At 44.5% G+C, this 13,855-nt stretch overlaps 1 protein-coding gene across 2 annotated transcripts in view; it reads right to left on the bottom strand.

Moving 5' to 3' along the window:
- Window positions 1-12,470: 12,470 nt before the first annotated feature.
- Window positions 12,471-13,855, bottom strand: part of LOC138946022 (uncharacterized) — a 21,913-nt gene continuing 20,528 nt past the window's right edge. For both annotated transcript variants that reach the window (XM_070317553.1, XM_070317554.1), the window contains exon 7: window positions 12,471-12,671. In XM_070317553.1, coding sequence (XP_070173654.1) covers window positions 12,517-12,671 — 155 coding nt within the window. In that variant the 3' untranslated portion in view covers window positions 12,471-12,516. The remainder of the gene's footprint in view (window positions 12,672-13,855) is intronic.

Raw genomic sequence — 13,855 nt, 5'->3', positions numbered from 1 at the left:
CATCATCATGCCAGTTAGTGTGCACCCAGCTAGCAACATCATCATGCCAGTTAGTGTGCACCCAGCTAGCAACATCATCATGCCAGTTAGTGTGCACCCAGCTAGCAACATCATCATGTCAGTTAGTGTGCACCCAGCTAGCAACATCATCATGCCAGTTAGTGTGCACCCAGCTAGCAACATCATCATGCCAGTTAGTGTGCACCCAGCTAGCAACATCATGATGCCAGTTAACACACCACTTTGGCACCTTGGCTTAAAGGCGCTCCTTAATTCAGCACAAAGTCGACTTCGATAAGACTTCGGCAGGTCTCGGTGCTAAAGCTCCGAAAACTCATTGCTAAAGCTCCGAAAACTCATTGCTAAAGCTCCGAAAACTCATTGCTAAAGCTCCGAAAACAACTCATTGCTAAAGCTCCGAAAACTCATTGCTAAAGCTCCGAAAACGCATTGCTAAAGCTCCGACAACTCATTGCTAAAGCTCCGAAAACTCATTGCTAAAGCTCCGAAAACTCATTGCTAAAGCTCCGAAAACTCATTGCTAAAGCTCCGAAAACAACTCATTGCTAAAGCTCCGAAAACAACTCATTGCTAAAGCTCCGACAACTCATTGCTAAAGCTCCGAAAACTCATTGCTAAAGCTCCGAAAACAACTCATTGCTAAAGCTCCGAAAACAACTCATTGCTAAAGCTCCGACAACTCATTGCTAAAGCTCCGAAAACAACTCATTGCTAAAGCTCCGAAAACTCATTGCTAAAGCTCCGAAAACAACTCATTGCTAAAGTTCCGAAAACAACTCATTGCTAAAGTTCCGAAAACAACTCATTGCTAAAGCTCCGAAAACAACTCATTGCTAAAGCTCCGAAAACTCATTGCTAAAGCTCCGAAAACTCATTGCTAAAGCTCCGAAAACTCATTGCTAAAGCTCCGAAAACAACTCATTGCTAAAGCTCCGAAAACAACTCATTGCTAAAGCTCCGAAAACTCATTGCTAAAGCTCCGAAAACTCATTGCTAAAGCTCCGAAAACTCATTGCTAAAGCTCCGAAAACAACTCATTGCTAAAGCTCCGAAAACAACTCATTGCTAAAGCTCCGAAAACAACTCATTGCTAAAGCTCCGAAAACAACTCATTGCTAAAGCTCCGAAAACAACTCATTGCTAAAGCTCCGACAACTCATTGCTAAAGCTCCGAAAACAACTCATTGCTAAAGCTCCGAAAACTCATTGCTAAAGCTCCGAAAACTCATTGCTAAAGCTCCGAAAACAACTCATTGCTAAAGCTCCGAAAACAACTCATTGCTAAAGCTCCGAAAACTCATTGCTAAAGCTCCGAAAACTCATTGCTAAAGCTCCGACAACTCATTGCTAAAGCTCCGAAAACTCATTGCTAAAGCTCCGATAACTCAGTGCTAAAGCTCCGACAACTCAGTGCTAAAGCTCCGAAAACTCATTGCTAAAGCTCCGAAAACAACTCATTGCTAAAGCTCCGAAAACTCATTGCTAAAGCTCCGAAAACAACTCATTGCTAAAGCTCCGAAAACAACTCAGTGCTAAAGCTCCGAAAACTCATTGCTAAAGCTCCGAAAACAACTCATTGCTAAAGCTCCGAAAACTCATTGCTAAAGCTCCGAAAACAACTCATTGCTAAAGCTCCGAAAACAACTCAGTGCTAAAGCTCCGACAACTCAGTGCTAAAGCTCCGAAAACTCATTGCTAAAGCTCCGAAAACAACTCATTGCTAAAGCTCCGAAAACTCATTGCTAAAGCTCCGAAAACAACTCATTGCTAAAGCTCCGAAAACAACTCATTGCTAAAGCTCCGAAAACCCATTGCTAAAGCTCCGAAAACGCATTGCTAAAGCTCCGAAAACTCATTGCTAAAGCTCCGAAAACTCATTGCTAAAGCTCCGAAAACTCATTGCTAAAGCTCCGAAAACTCATTGCTAAAGCTCCGAAAACTCATTGCTAAAGCTCCGTGCGGCCAGCTTCGCAAAGTCGACTTCGCTCAGTTAAGGACAGGCTTAAAGGACAGGCTTAAAGGACAGGCTTAAAGGACAGGCTTAAAGGACAGGCTTAAAGGACAGGCTTAAAGGACAGGCTTAAAGGACAGGCTTAAAGGACAGGCTTAAAGGACAGGCTTAAAGGACAGGCGAAAGGCGATGGTTATCTAAATTATTACTTACGACAGTCACCGTAGCTTCGTGCGTCTTTGTTTCTTGACCAGTCCTCCTGATGTTGGTAACGTCTTTGTTTCTTGACCAGTCCTCCTGATGTTGGTAACGTCTTTGTTTCTTGACCAGTCCTCCTGATGTTGGTAACGTCTTTGTTTCTTGACCAGTCCTCCTGATGTTGGTAACGTCTTTGTTTCTTGACCAGTGCTCCTGATGTTGGTAACGTCTTTGTTTCTTGACCAGTGCTCCTGATGTTGGTAACGTCTTTGTTTCTTGACCAGTGCTCCTGATGTTGGTAACGTCTTTGTTTCTTGACCAGTGCTCCTGATGTTGGTAACGTCTTTGTTTCTTGACCAGTGCTCCTGATGTTGGTAACGTCTTTGTTTCTTGACCAGTGCTCCTGATGTTGGTAACGTCTTTGTTTCTTGACCAGTCCTCCTGATGTTGGTAACGTCTTTGTTTCTTGACCAGTCCTCCTGATGTTGGTAACGTCTTTGTTTCTTGACCAGTCCTCCTGATGTTGGTAACGTCTTTGTTTCTTGACCAGTCCTCCTGATGTTGGTAACGTTGTGTTCCTTGCACTTTCCTTTGATACAAGGCTCACTGTGTATAACTGGATCAAACACGTATATAATAGTGGCTAATGAATGAAGTAATTAGTGGTTGTTTTTCGATCAAGGTGCATACTGTGACAAATTGGAACCTGGCGCTGAGTGAGGTATGACCGCAAAAGTTGGTCAACGTCGTTTTGTACCCGAGTACGTATGTTTGGTTTTGATTATCCGCTGCTAGAGGAAGTAGATATATTAATTATGGCCACCATTTGCATTTCATATTTTCCAAAATATCTATTTCCTCTAGCAGATAATCATAATCAAACATGCATACATACATGTCGTTAGTAGAAATTTAGTTCACAATCGACTTAAGATGTAAACGGCACTCGGTCTCCTTCTTGCGTATACAATCATGCTGACCGCACCAGATATCACCAGGGCATCCCCGTGGAATTAGAGCATTACTTACTTCCCTTGGACACATACCGGAAGCCAAAAGCGTGACTGCATTCTGTGAGAGTGGGAATTTTGAGTTTTGGTATAACAACATTACACACCAGGAAGTCGTTGATGTAGGGTTTTTTGGTTCAATTATTCCAAATGAAGACGTTGTGGCTGCGAAGACGGCGATTCTCGCCACATAGCCTCCTTACCTTGGCTTCGTCCTATTGTGTCGCCTCTGGTTGTGTCGCCTCTGGTAGAACTGGATTCTGGATTGACTTCCCTACATCGAACACACACACACACACACACACACACACACACATTAACACGCACACACTAACTCACACACACGCACACACTAACACTAACTCACACACTAACACACACACACACACAATCACAAACGCACACACACACACACACACACACACACACACCACACACACACACACACACACACACATTAACACGCACACACGCACACACTAACACTAACTCACACACACGCACACACTAACACTAACACACACACGCACACACTAACACTAACTCACACACTAACACACACACACACAATCACAAACGCACATACACACACACACACACCACACACACACACACACACACATTTACACGCGCAGACAGAAAGGCGAGAGAGATATCGGGTGGACAAAGAAAACATTACACCTGCATGTGTTGTGTCAATACTTTATATAGCATATGCAGACAAAAGGCACACTAAATACAGTGATCTACTTCAACGAACTATGGGGGTCCTTTACGTCCTCACAGATACTAATATCTATTAGGGACATGAAAATAGGTGTTGTGTTAAGGGGGGGGAGGAGCGGGGGAGGGAGGGAGGATGTCGGAGCGGGTAAGAGTGGTTCTACTTCTACAAACAGAAGACAACAACAAACAGAAGACAACAACAAACAGAAGACAACAACAAACAGAAGACAACAACAAACAGAAGACAACAACAAACAGAAGACAACAACAAACAGAAGAAAGAATCGCAGTATCTTCCGGTGTTTTCCACATTCTTGTTTCGTATCCTCAAAAATACAGACACACACACACACACACACACACACACACACACATACACACACACACACACACATACACACACACACACACACACATACACACACAAACACGCATTATAAAATGCAAACTGATAAAGAAAATCACTAAAAACGCACGCAAACACACACACACACACACACACACACACACACACACACACACACGTGCACGCAAGCACGCACCTACGTAAGCACTCAGTCAAACACAATCTGTTGTAATAGACGACGTTCGAAAACTCTGTCGGGTTTTTATTAACTGTGCGAGAGTTGTTCCCCTTAAAACACTGAGACAACTATCGTCACTGATGAATGCGTCAAGCAATCACAATCATCAACGTAAAAAAGGACCTCCGATATGCATCTCACGCAGTGTTTTCTCGTCATATGCATCTCACGCAGTGTTTTCTCGTCATATGCATCTCACGCAGTGTTTTCTCGTCATATGCATCTCACGCAGTGTTTTCTCGTCATGAGGCCTTTTTGTCATTCGAAAATATGCACATAGGATCTCTCAATCACTGCTGCCACGATTGACTGAAAAATCGCCACGATTTTTAGTCCAGTAAAAATCGCCATCGCCACGATTTTTAGTCCAGTAAAAATCGCCACGATTTTCAGTCCAGTAAAAATCGCCACGATTTTCAGTCCAGTAAAAATCGGGCCACGATTGACTGAAAAATCGCCACGATTGACTGGAGAATCGCCACGACTGACTGGAAAATCGCCACGATTGACTGGAAAATCGCCACGATTGACTGGAAAATCGCCACCTTTTATCCCACAAACATGTCGAGTGTTCATTCAGCAGCTGAGCGTTCCTGGTCGCAGTGACAGCAGCTCCCATGTGCATACTTTGGACAGAAAAGGGCGGCATGTCATGTGGACAGAAAAGGGCGTCATATCATGTGGACAGAAAAGGGCGTCATATCATGTGGACAGAAAAGGGCGTCATATCATGTGGACAGAAAAGGGCGTCATATCATGTGGACAGAAAAGGGCGTCATATCATGTGGACAGAAAAGGGCGTCATATCATGTGGACAGAAAAGGGCGTCATATCATGTGGACAGAAAAGGGCGTCATATCATGTGGACAGAAAAGGGCGTCATATCATGTGGACAGAAAAGGGCGTCATATCATGTGGACAGAAAAGGGCGTCATATCATGTGGACAGAAAAGGGCGTCATATCATGTGGACAGAAAAGGGCGTCATATCATGTGGACAGAAAAGGGCGTCATATCATGTGGACAGAAAAGGGCGTCATATCATGTGGACAGAAAAGGGCGTCATATCATGTGGACAGAAAAGGGCGTCATATCATGTGGACAGAAAAGGGCGTCATATCATGTGGACACTGCACAAAATGGACTTTGTGACTTTGATGAATCTGGTTGCTTGACACAATTGATTTTGCCTGTCTTACACTGTGCCGAATATCCTTGTTGTATTCGGCACAAAAAGAGACGAATGGACAGGAAAAAATATTGAAAATTCAAAGCCTTACGAATCCTTGCGAATGTCTTACGAATGGTTGCGAGTGCTTGCGAATTTCTACCGATCATTGCGAATGGATACACATCCATATACGAATTTCTTGCTCATGTATTACGAACGTTGCGAGTGACCTTGCGAGTGTTGCGAGTGCTTGCAAACATTTTACGAATAAAGCGATTATGCAATTCGCAGTGTTCGTAATAGGGCTACTGCTCTTTCAATGTGCCGAATTGCCCTTGCGAATAGAATTCGTAATGATCGGGGCATGGTCGCAAGACATTCGTAAATGTTCTTAATCATTAAAAGGGTTTGCAACTTCTGCACGGTTCTAAAACCACTGACAGTAGAATGTTTTTTGGAAATAACATCTATTTACTGCACTGAGGAAACCTATATAAAAATTAAACAATAAAAATACATGACACAACTTATCCATACATATCACAAGAGCATTGTTTATTACACGTCATGCTAAATGTACACTTAAGTATACGTATACTAAATAACCGAAAGAAAAACATGTTCATACAAACCTAATTGTAAGGTGAAGGTCATTAAATGATAACATGTCACGAACCATAATAAATTCTACAAACATTAGCAAACTGTCTGACACAACGCTCCGTCTTTCGCCTCAGTCAGGTTCAAGAAATGTGTAATGTGTTGACTTGTGTAAATATGTCAGTCCCTTTATATAAGGCACTTGAAGTATGTCTAAATTAACAAAGTAATATATATCTTTTTAAAAAGTTCAGGATTTCTTTCCGGGTGATTATGGTATTTTTTTCGATTTTTTTTCTCTGTGTGTGTGTGTGTGTGTGTGCGTGTGCGTGTTGTGTGTGTGTGTGTGTGTGTGTGTGTGTGTGTGTGTGTGTGTGTGTGTGTGTGTGTGTGTATTAATAATGCATGCTCATTTTAAGCACGCATTCTTGCATTATTCTCCAATGATTGTTTTTTGTGTGTGCTGCTGTAGACTGTGCTGAGTCTTGTTGCTATGCTAGTCTTGTTGCTATGCTAGTCTTGTTGCTATGCTAGTCTTGTTGCTATGCTAGTCTTGTTGCTATGCTAGTCTTGTTGCTATGCTAGTCTTGTTGCTATGCTAGCCTTGTTGCTATGCTAGCCTTGTTGCTATGCTAGCCTTGTTGCTATGCTAGCCTTGTTGCTATGCTAGTTTAACTTGTATTTCTGTGTCTGGTTTTTGAGTGTCTTATATTTTGCTATTATTTCTTGTTTGCAGTAGAAACACGGGGTCAACACTGCTATTATGTAACAAATACATTCTTAGCTGTCATATAGCCTACAGCACCTTTTGTGTGATAAAAGCTTTGGCTGTGGACAGAAACGAGTCCGTTTTAAGCGTCACATTTTGAGTGAACGCTGCTTAAAGTGTAAAAAAGAGAAAAAGCCTAACGGTTTTATTGTTTGTGTTTCTGCAACTGTTTTGACGTGTGCAAGTTATCCAGAGAGGGTAAATACAGCAAATGCAATTGTTTTGAGCGCGCTAGCATCGTTAGTTTCTCAGAACAGGAGGTGGTTCATATTAGGAGCTGGTCCATTTTAGGCAACCATCCCCTACATAATAATTAACATTTCCAAAGCGACCACTTTTTCTGCAGCGAACACTTTTGGTCGTTCCCTTGAATGGTCGTTATTGACAAGTTCGTATGTACCACAGGTGTATTAATAGAAAAAAGCTGCATAATATCATACCCCCACCAACCCACCACCACCCCCAGTGTCATGTGCATGTTGTTAAAACCGTCAAATAATCCTATGTTCAACGCACAGGCCATATCTAATCCTATGTTCAACGCACAGGCCATATCTAATCCTATGTTCAACGCACAGGCCATATCTAATCCTATGTTCAACGCACAGGCCATATCTAATCCTATGTTCAACGCACAGGCCATATCTAATCCTATGTTCAACGCACAGGCCATATCTAATCCCATGTTCAACGCACAGGCCATATCTAATCCTATGTTCAACGCACAGGCCATATCTAATCCTATGTTCAACGCACAGGCCATATCTAATCCTATGTTCAACGCACAGGCCATATCTAATCCTATGTTCAACGCACAGGCCATATCTAATCCTATGTTCAACGCACAGGCCATATCTAATCCCATGTTCAACGCACAGGCCATATCTAATCCTATGTTCAACGCACAGGCCATATCTAATCCTATGTTCAACGCACAGGCCATATCTAATCCCATGTTCAACGCACAGGCCATATCTAATCCTATGTTCAACGCACAGGCCATATCTAATCCCATGTTCAACGCACAGGCCATATCTAATCCTATGTTCAACGCACAGGCCATATCTAATCCTATGTTCAACGCACAGGCCATATCTAATCCTATGTTCAACGCACAGGCCATATCTAATCCTATGTTCAACGCACAGGCCATATCTAATCCTATGTTCAACGCACAGGCCATATCTAATCCTAATACACGTGCGCGGAGCATCTGGAAAACCTTCCTTGTGAAACATTGTACAGCGCTCAGTCCTGTTTGTGTTGATTGCATCAGACTCTTCAGAAAGACCCTCTCTGAAATTACAGAGAGTAATGAACCAGGTATTCGTGATTTAGTGGCAATAGAATCGATGAAAACCAGCAGCGACTTTACAATGGAACCGCTATTCTGCAACAAATACCATTGGCTTGTTATGCTATGTGGTGAAGTAAGTTCTTGTTCCTCATAAACCCTGAAGTTCAGACTTCCCTACCTTATAAGACTTAAAAAAAACCTGTTCCTGACTTTCTGTCCATAACCTCTGTCACTGTATTTCCATTTTAAGACTCTTTCCCATTAAAGACCTGTCAGATGTTGAAGGTCTTAAAACACAGGTTCCATTGTCATCCCACATCTGAGCGCATCTGGTCAATCATCCAAGCGAGAAATCGTCCAGTGGTCAGCTTGCCTTGGCGGGTTTGATTGCATCCCACAGTCATAGGACAAACAGGCAGACTCTCGAGATTAGAGAGTAATGCGCCGGACAAGACAAATAGGCAGACTCTCCCAAAGTACGCGACAACTCCCAAAGTTTTGAGTGACATCGGAAGTACTTGCCTCACTTTCGTATGCATGGGCCGGAAGAAGGGCTTACTTCGAAGCAAAGCGAGAAAGTAACTGAGGGTGGTTTGCTACTACTCCCAAAGTTTTGAGCGACATCGGAAGTACATCCTCACTTTCGCATGCATGGGTCGAAAAAAGAGCTTACTTTGGAAGCAAACTAGGAAGTAAGTGAGGGTACGGTAATTGTACTACAGCGAGACCCAGGACTACAAACGCTACTTCAAAAGTTTCTCAGTGCAAAAGGGCAGGGCTTTTCTTCGGTTTTTCATATCAAACCGAGCTAACGCAAATGAAAGACCCACACAGAGAAAATAGAAGGAAAAGTCGTATCTCGTGCGTGCATTTCGTGCAAATTTCCCTGAATACAAACCAGCCAGCTTTGACTTTTGTTCGTTCTGGGTCACTGGCCACCACTCTTTCATCCCCGCTTAGGCCAAAAAAAAAAAATTGTCTGTTTAGGGTAACCCGACCGACCCTATCGATTTGGCGCCGACCCAAAAACTTTTTTTTGATTTCAAAAAAAGAAAGAAAAAAAAAGAGGTAAAAATGCTAAAAAGAGACATTTGGCGTTTCATTTACACACACACACAACAAAAAACAAAAAAAAACAAAAAAAACCTACCTACCTACCGACCCTACTTTTTTTGGTCATGTTACCCTAAACAGACAATTTTTTTTTTTGGCCTTATACGAGGGGGTGTTTCTATGTAAATGGGCGTCGTTGTGTGTATGTGTGAGTGTGAGTGTATGCCGTTTGTGTGAGAGTGTGCGTGTGAGAGTGTGCGTATGAGAGTGTGCGTGTGTGTGAGTGTGTGAGTGTGTGTGTGTGTGTGAGAGAGAGAGTGTGTGTGTGTGTGTGTGGGTGTGCGTGCGTGCGTGCGTGCGTGCATGTGTAGGTGTGCGTCTGTTTATTCATTCGTTTGTTTGCGGGCACGCGCGCACATGTATATGTGTGGGGGGAGGGGTGTGTGTGTGTGTGTGCGTGTGTGTGTATGTGTTTGTACTTATTTTTGCGAGTGCCTGCCTGCCTGTGTGTGCGTGCGTGCGGGTATAATTGTGCGTTTGTTTGCGTGCGCGTGCGTGCGTGCGTGTGTGTGTGTGTGTGTGTGTGTGTGTGTGCACCCCCCCCCATCCCCCCTTACCACACACTATTATGAGCTGAGTATTTGTGCCTCGATATATTATTGATGTTCTTACGTTTTATGCTGTTTATTATGATTCACCACACCCGAGTTTCTCGTAATTGAGATAATAAAGTTTTCTATGTCTATGTCTATGTCTAACACACATGCACACGCGCGTAGGCTAAACAAATCCAATCTTGACTTTCAACTTTATATAAACATACATCCTGTTCACAATTAACGAGGACAAACAAAATGTACAAATACCACAAGTAGCAGGGAAGGGGGTGGCTACCCCACCTTGCCACGGACTTGCCTCGCTGACACAGTAACCCTGCAGCTCTTCGTGTAAATAGTTTTATACTTTTAACCATCTTCTCGGAGTTATTGGGTCACCCACCACCAGTAACCAATTACTCAGTACTCCGCCGCTGGACTACAGACGTTCGGATGAACCCAGTCCACATCAAGAAAGAAGAAGAAGAAGACCAAAGTACAACAATTTATCTTTTGTAAAAAATTCGGACACACATTTTCCCAATTAATATGAAAGTCACTGAACTTTTCTTTTCGCTACACCTTATATCTTGATTCCCCAAACATTGATTGATTTCAAATTTACCAGTAACCCAAACGTTCGCTCTAACCAACCTATTTTGTCCAAAACAGTTTTACCGATACACAATCATTAAAAAAAAAGAAGAGGTTTAACATAACGACTATTAACGACTAGATTAGCTGCTTTCACGCAAAAAGGCAACACCCCCACCCCCATCCCTCTCCCCCTTCCCTGCTACCCCACCTTCCTTTGATCCAACCTCCCCTCTCCCCCTTCCCTGCTACCCCACCTTCCTTTGATCCAACCTCCCCTCTCCCCCTTCCCTGCTACCCCACCTTCCTTTGATCCAACCTCCCCTCTCCCCCTTCCCTGCTACCCCACCTTCCTTTGATCCAACCTCTCCTCTCCCCCTTCCCTGCTACCCCACCTTCCTTTGATCCAACCTCCCCTCTCCCCCTTCCCTGCTACCCCACCTTCCTTTGATCCAACCTCTCCTCTCCCCCTTCCCTGCTACACCACCTTCCTTTGATCCAACCTCCCCTCTCCCCCTTCCCTGCTACCCCACCTTCCTTTGATCCAACCTCTCCTCTCCCCCTTCCCTGCTACCCCACCTTCCTTTGATCCAACCTCTCCTCTCCCCCTTCCCTGCTACCCCACCTTCCTTTGATCCAACCTCCCCTCTCCCCCTTCCCTGCTACACCACCTTCCTTTGATCCAACCTCTCCTCTCCCCCTTCCCTGCTACCCCACCTTCCTTTGATCCAACCTCCCCTCTCCCCCTTCCCTGCTACCCCACCTTCCTTGGATCCAACCTCTCCTCTCCCCCTTCCCTGCCACCCCACCTTCCTTTGATCCAACCTCCCCTCTCCCCCTTCCCTGCTACCCCACCTTCCTTTGATCCAACCTCTCCTCTCCCCCTTCCCTGCTACCCCACCTTCCTTTGATCCAACCTCCCCTCTCCCCCTTCCCTGCCACCCCACCTTCCTTTGATCCAACCTCCCCTCTCCCCCTTCCCTGCTACACCACCTTCCTTTGATCCAACCTCTCCTCTCCCCCTTCCCTGCTACCCCACCTTCCTTTGATCCAACTTCCCCTCTCCCCCTTCCCTGCTACCCCACCTTCCTTTGATCCAACCTCCCCTCTCCCCCTTCCCTGCTACCCCACCTTCCTTTGATCCAACCTCCCCTCTCCCCCATCCCTGCCACCCCACCTTCCTTTGATCCAACCTCTCCTCTCCCCCTTCCCTGCTACCCCACCTTCCTTTGATCCAACCTCCCCTCTCCCCCATCCCTGCCACCCCACCTTCCTTTGATCCAACCTCTCCTCTCCCCCTTCCCTGCTACCCCACCTTCCTTTGATCCAACCTCCCCTCTCCCCCTTCCCTGCTACCCCACCTTCCTTTGATCCAACCTCTCCTCTCCCCCTTCCCTGCTACCCCACCTTCCTTTGATCCAACCTCCCCTCTCCCCCTTCCCTGCTACCCCACCTTCCTTTGATCCAACCTCCCCTCTCCCCCTTCCCTGCTACCCCACCTTCCTTTGATCCAACTTCCCCTCTCCCTCTTCCCCTCCATAACTCTTTTACTCTACTCTTCGAAACACGCACACACAAGCACACACACACACACACACACACACACACACACACGGACGCACGCACACAGACACACACACACACACACACACGGACGCACGCACACACACAAACACACACAAACACACACGCACGCACGCGCACACACTCACACACACATGCGCACGCACGTACGCACACACACACACACAAACACACTCACGCACGCACACACACACATACACACACTCACACACACACATTATACAAACACACACACACACACGCACGCCCGCACCCCACAAACCGCCCCACCCCACAAACCGCCCCACCCCACAAACCGCCCCACCCCACAAACCGACCCACCCGGCCATCTATCTTGGCAAAGAAGTCTACACCAATTCAACTTCAATTGAAGGAGCTGAGTGAAACAAGGGAGGCAACTGCGGAGAGGACTAGGAAGGACGCAGCGAGAGAGTTGGCTGAATTGGACATGGTGTAGTGTGAGCGTGGTCGTCCTGGTCGTTTGCTTTCACATGCTTTGGGCACTTGGTACAGGTTCACTGAAACATACACACAGAAAAAGATAGAGATAGAGACATCACTGAAAAATAAAGGCGGAAAACAATAAATATGTAGACAAAACGCTCACTTTGGGCACTTGATGGAGGTTCACGGAAAACAAAAGACAAACAAGTCGCGTAAGGCGAAAATACAACATTTAGTCAAGTAGCTGTCGAACTCACAGAATGAAACTGAACGCAATGCAACGCAGCAAGACCGTATACTCGTAGCATCGTCAGTCCACCGCGCACGGCAAAGGCAGTGAAATTGACAAGAAGAGCGGGGTAGTACTTGCGCTGAGAAGGATAGCACGCTTTTCTGTACCTCTCTTCGTTTTAACTTTCTGAGCGTGTTTTTAATCCAAACATATCATATCAATATGTTTTTGGAATCAGGAACCGACAAGGAATAAGATGAAGGTGTTTTTAAATTGATTTGGACAACTTAATTTTGATAATAATTTTTATATTTTTAATTTTCAGAGCTTGTTTTTAATTAAAATATAACATATTTATATGTTTTTGGAATCAGAAAATGATACAGAATAAGATGTACGTAAATTTGGATCGTTTTATAAAAAAAATATATTTTTTACAATTTTCAGATTTTTAATGACCAAACTCACTCATTAGTTTTTAAGCCACCAAGCTGAAATGCAATACCAAACCCCGGCCTTCGTCGAAGATTACTTGACCAAAATTTCAACCAATTTGGTTGAAAAATGAGAGCGTGACAGTGCCGCCTCAACTTTCACGAAAAGCCGGATATGACGTCATCAAAGACATTTATTGAAAAAATGAAAAAAAGTATGGGGATTTCATACCCAGGAACTCTCATGTCAAATTTCATAAAGATCGGTCCAGTAGTTTAGTCTGAATCGCTCTACACACACACACACAGACAGACAGACAGACACACACACACACACACACACACACACACACACACACACACACATACACCACGACCCTCGTCTCGATTCCCCCCTCTACGTTAAAATATTTAGTCAAAACTTGACTAAATATAAAAAGGATGCAGAGAGAGACATCACTGAAAAATGAAGACAAAGAAAGATGTACAGAGAGAGACATCACTGAACAAGAAGGGCAAAGCCCATACGACTCACATGCTTTACACATTTTTCCTACCAAAATACATGTGACCTTGACCCAAGGTCAAGGTC

This window comes from Littorina saxatilis, linkage group LG13, assembly GCF_037325665.1.
Source record: "Littorina saxatilis isolate snail1 linkage group LG13, US_GU_Lsax_2.0, whole genome shotgun sequence".
In the NCBI taxonomy this organism is placed as follows: Eukaryota; Metazoa; Mollusca; class Gastropoda; order Littorinimorpha; family Littorinidae; genus Littorina; species Littorina saxatilis.
This window is presented reverse-complemented; position numbering and strand designations above follow the sequence as displayed.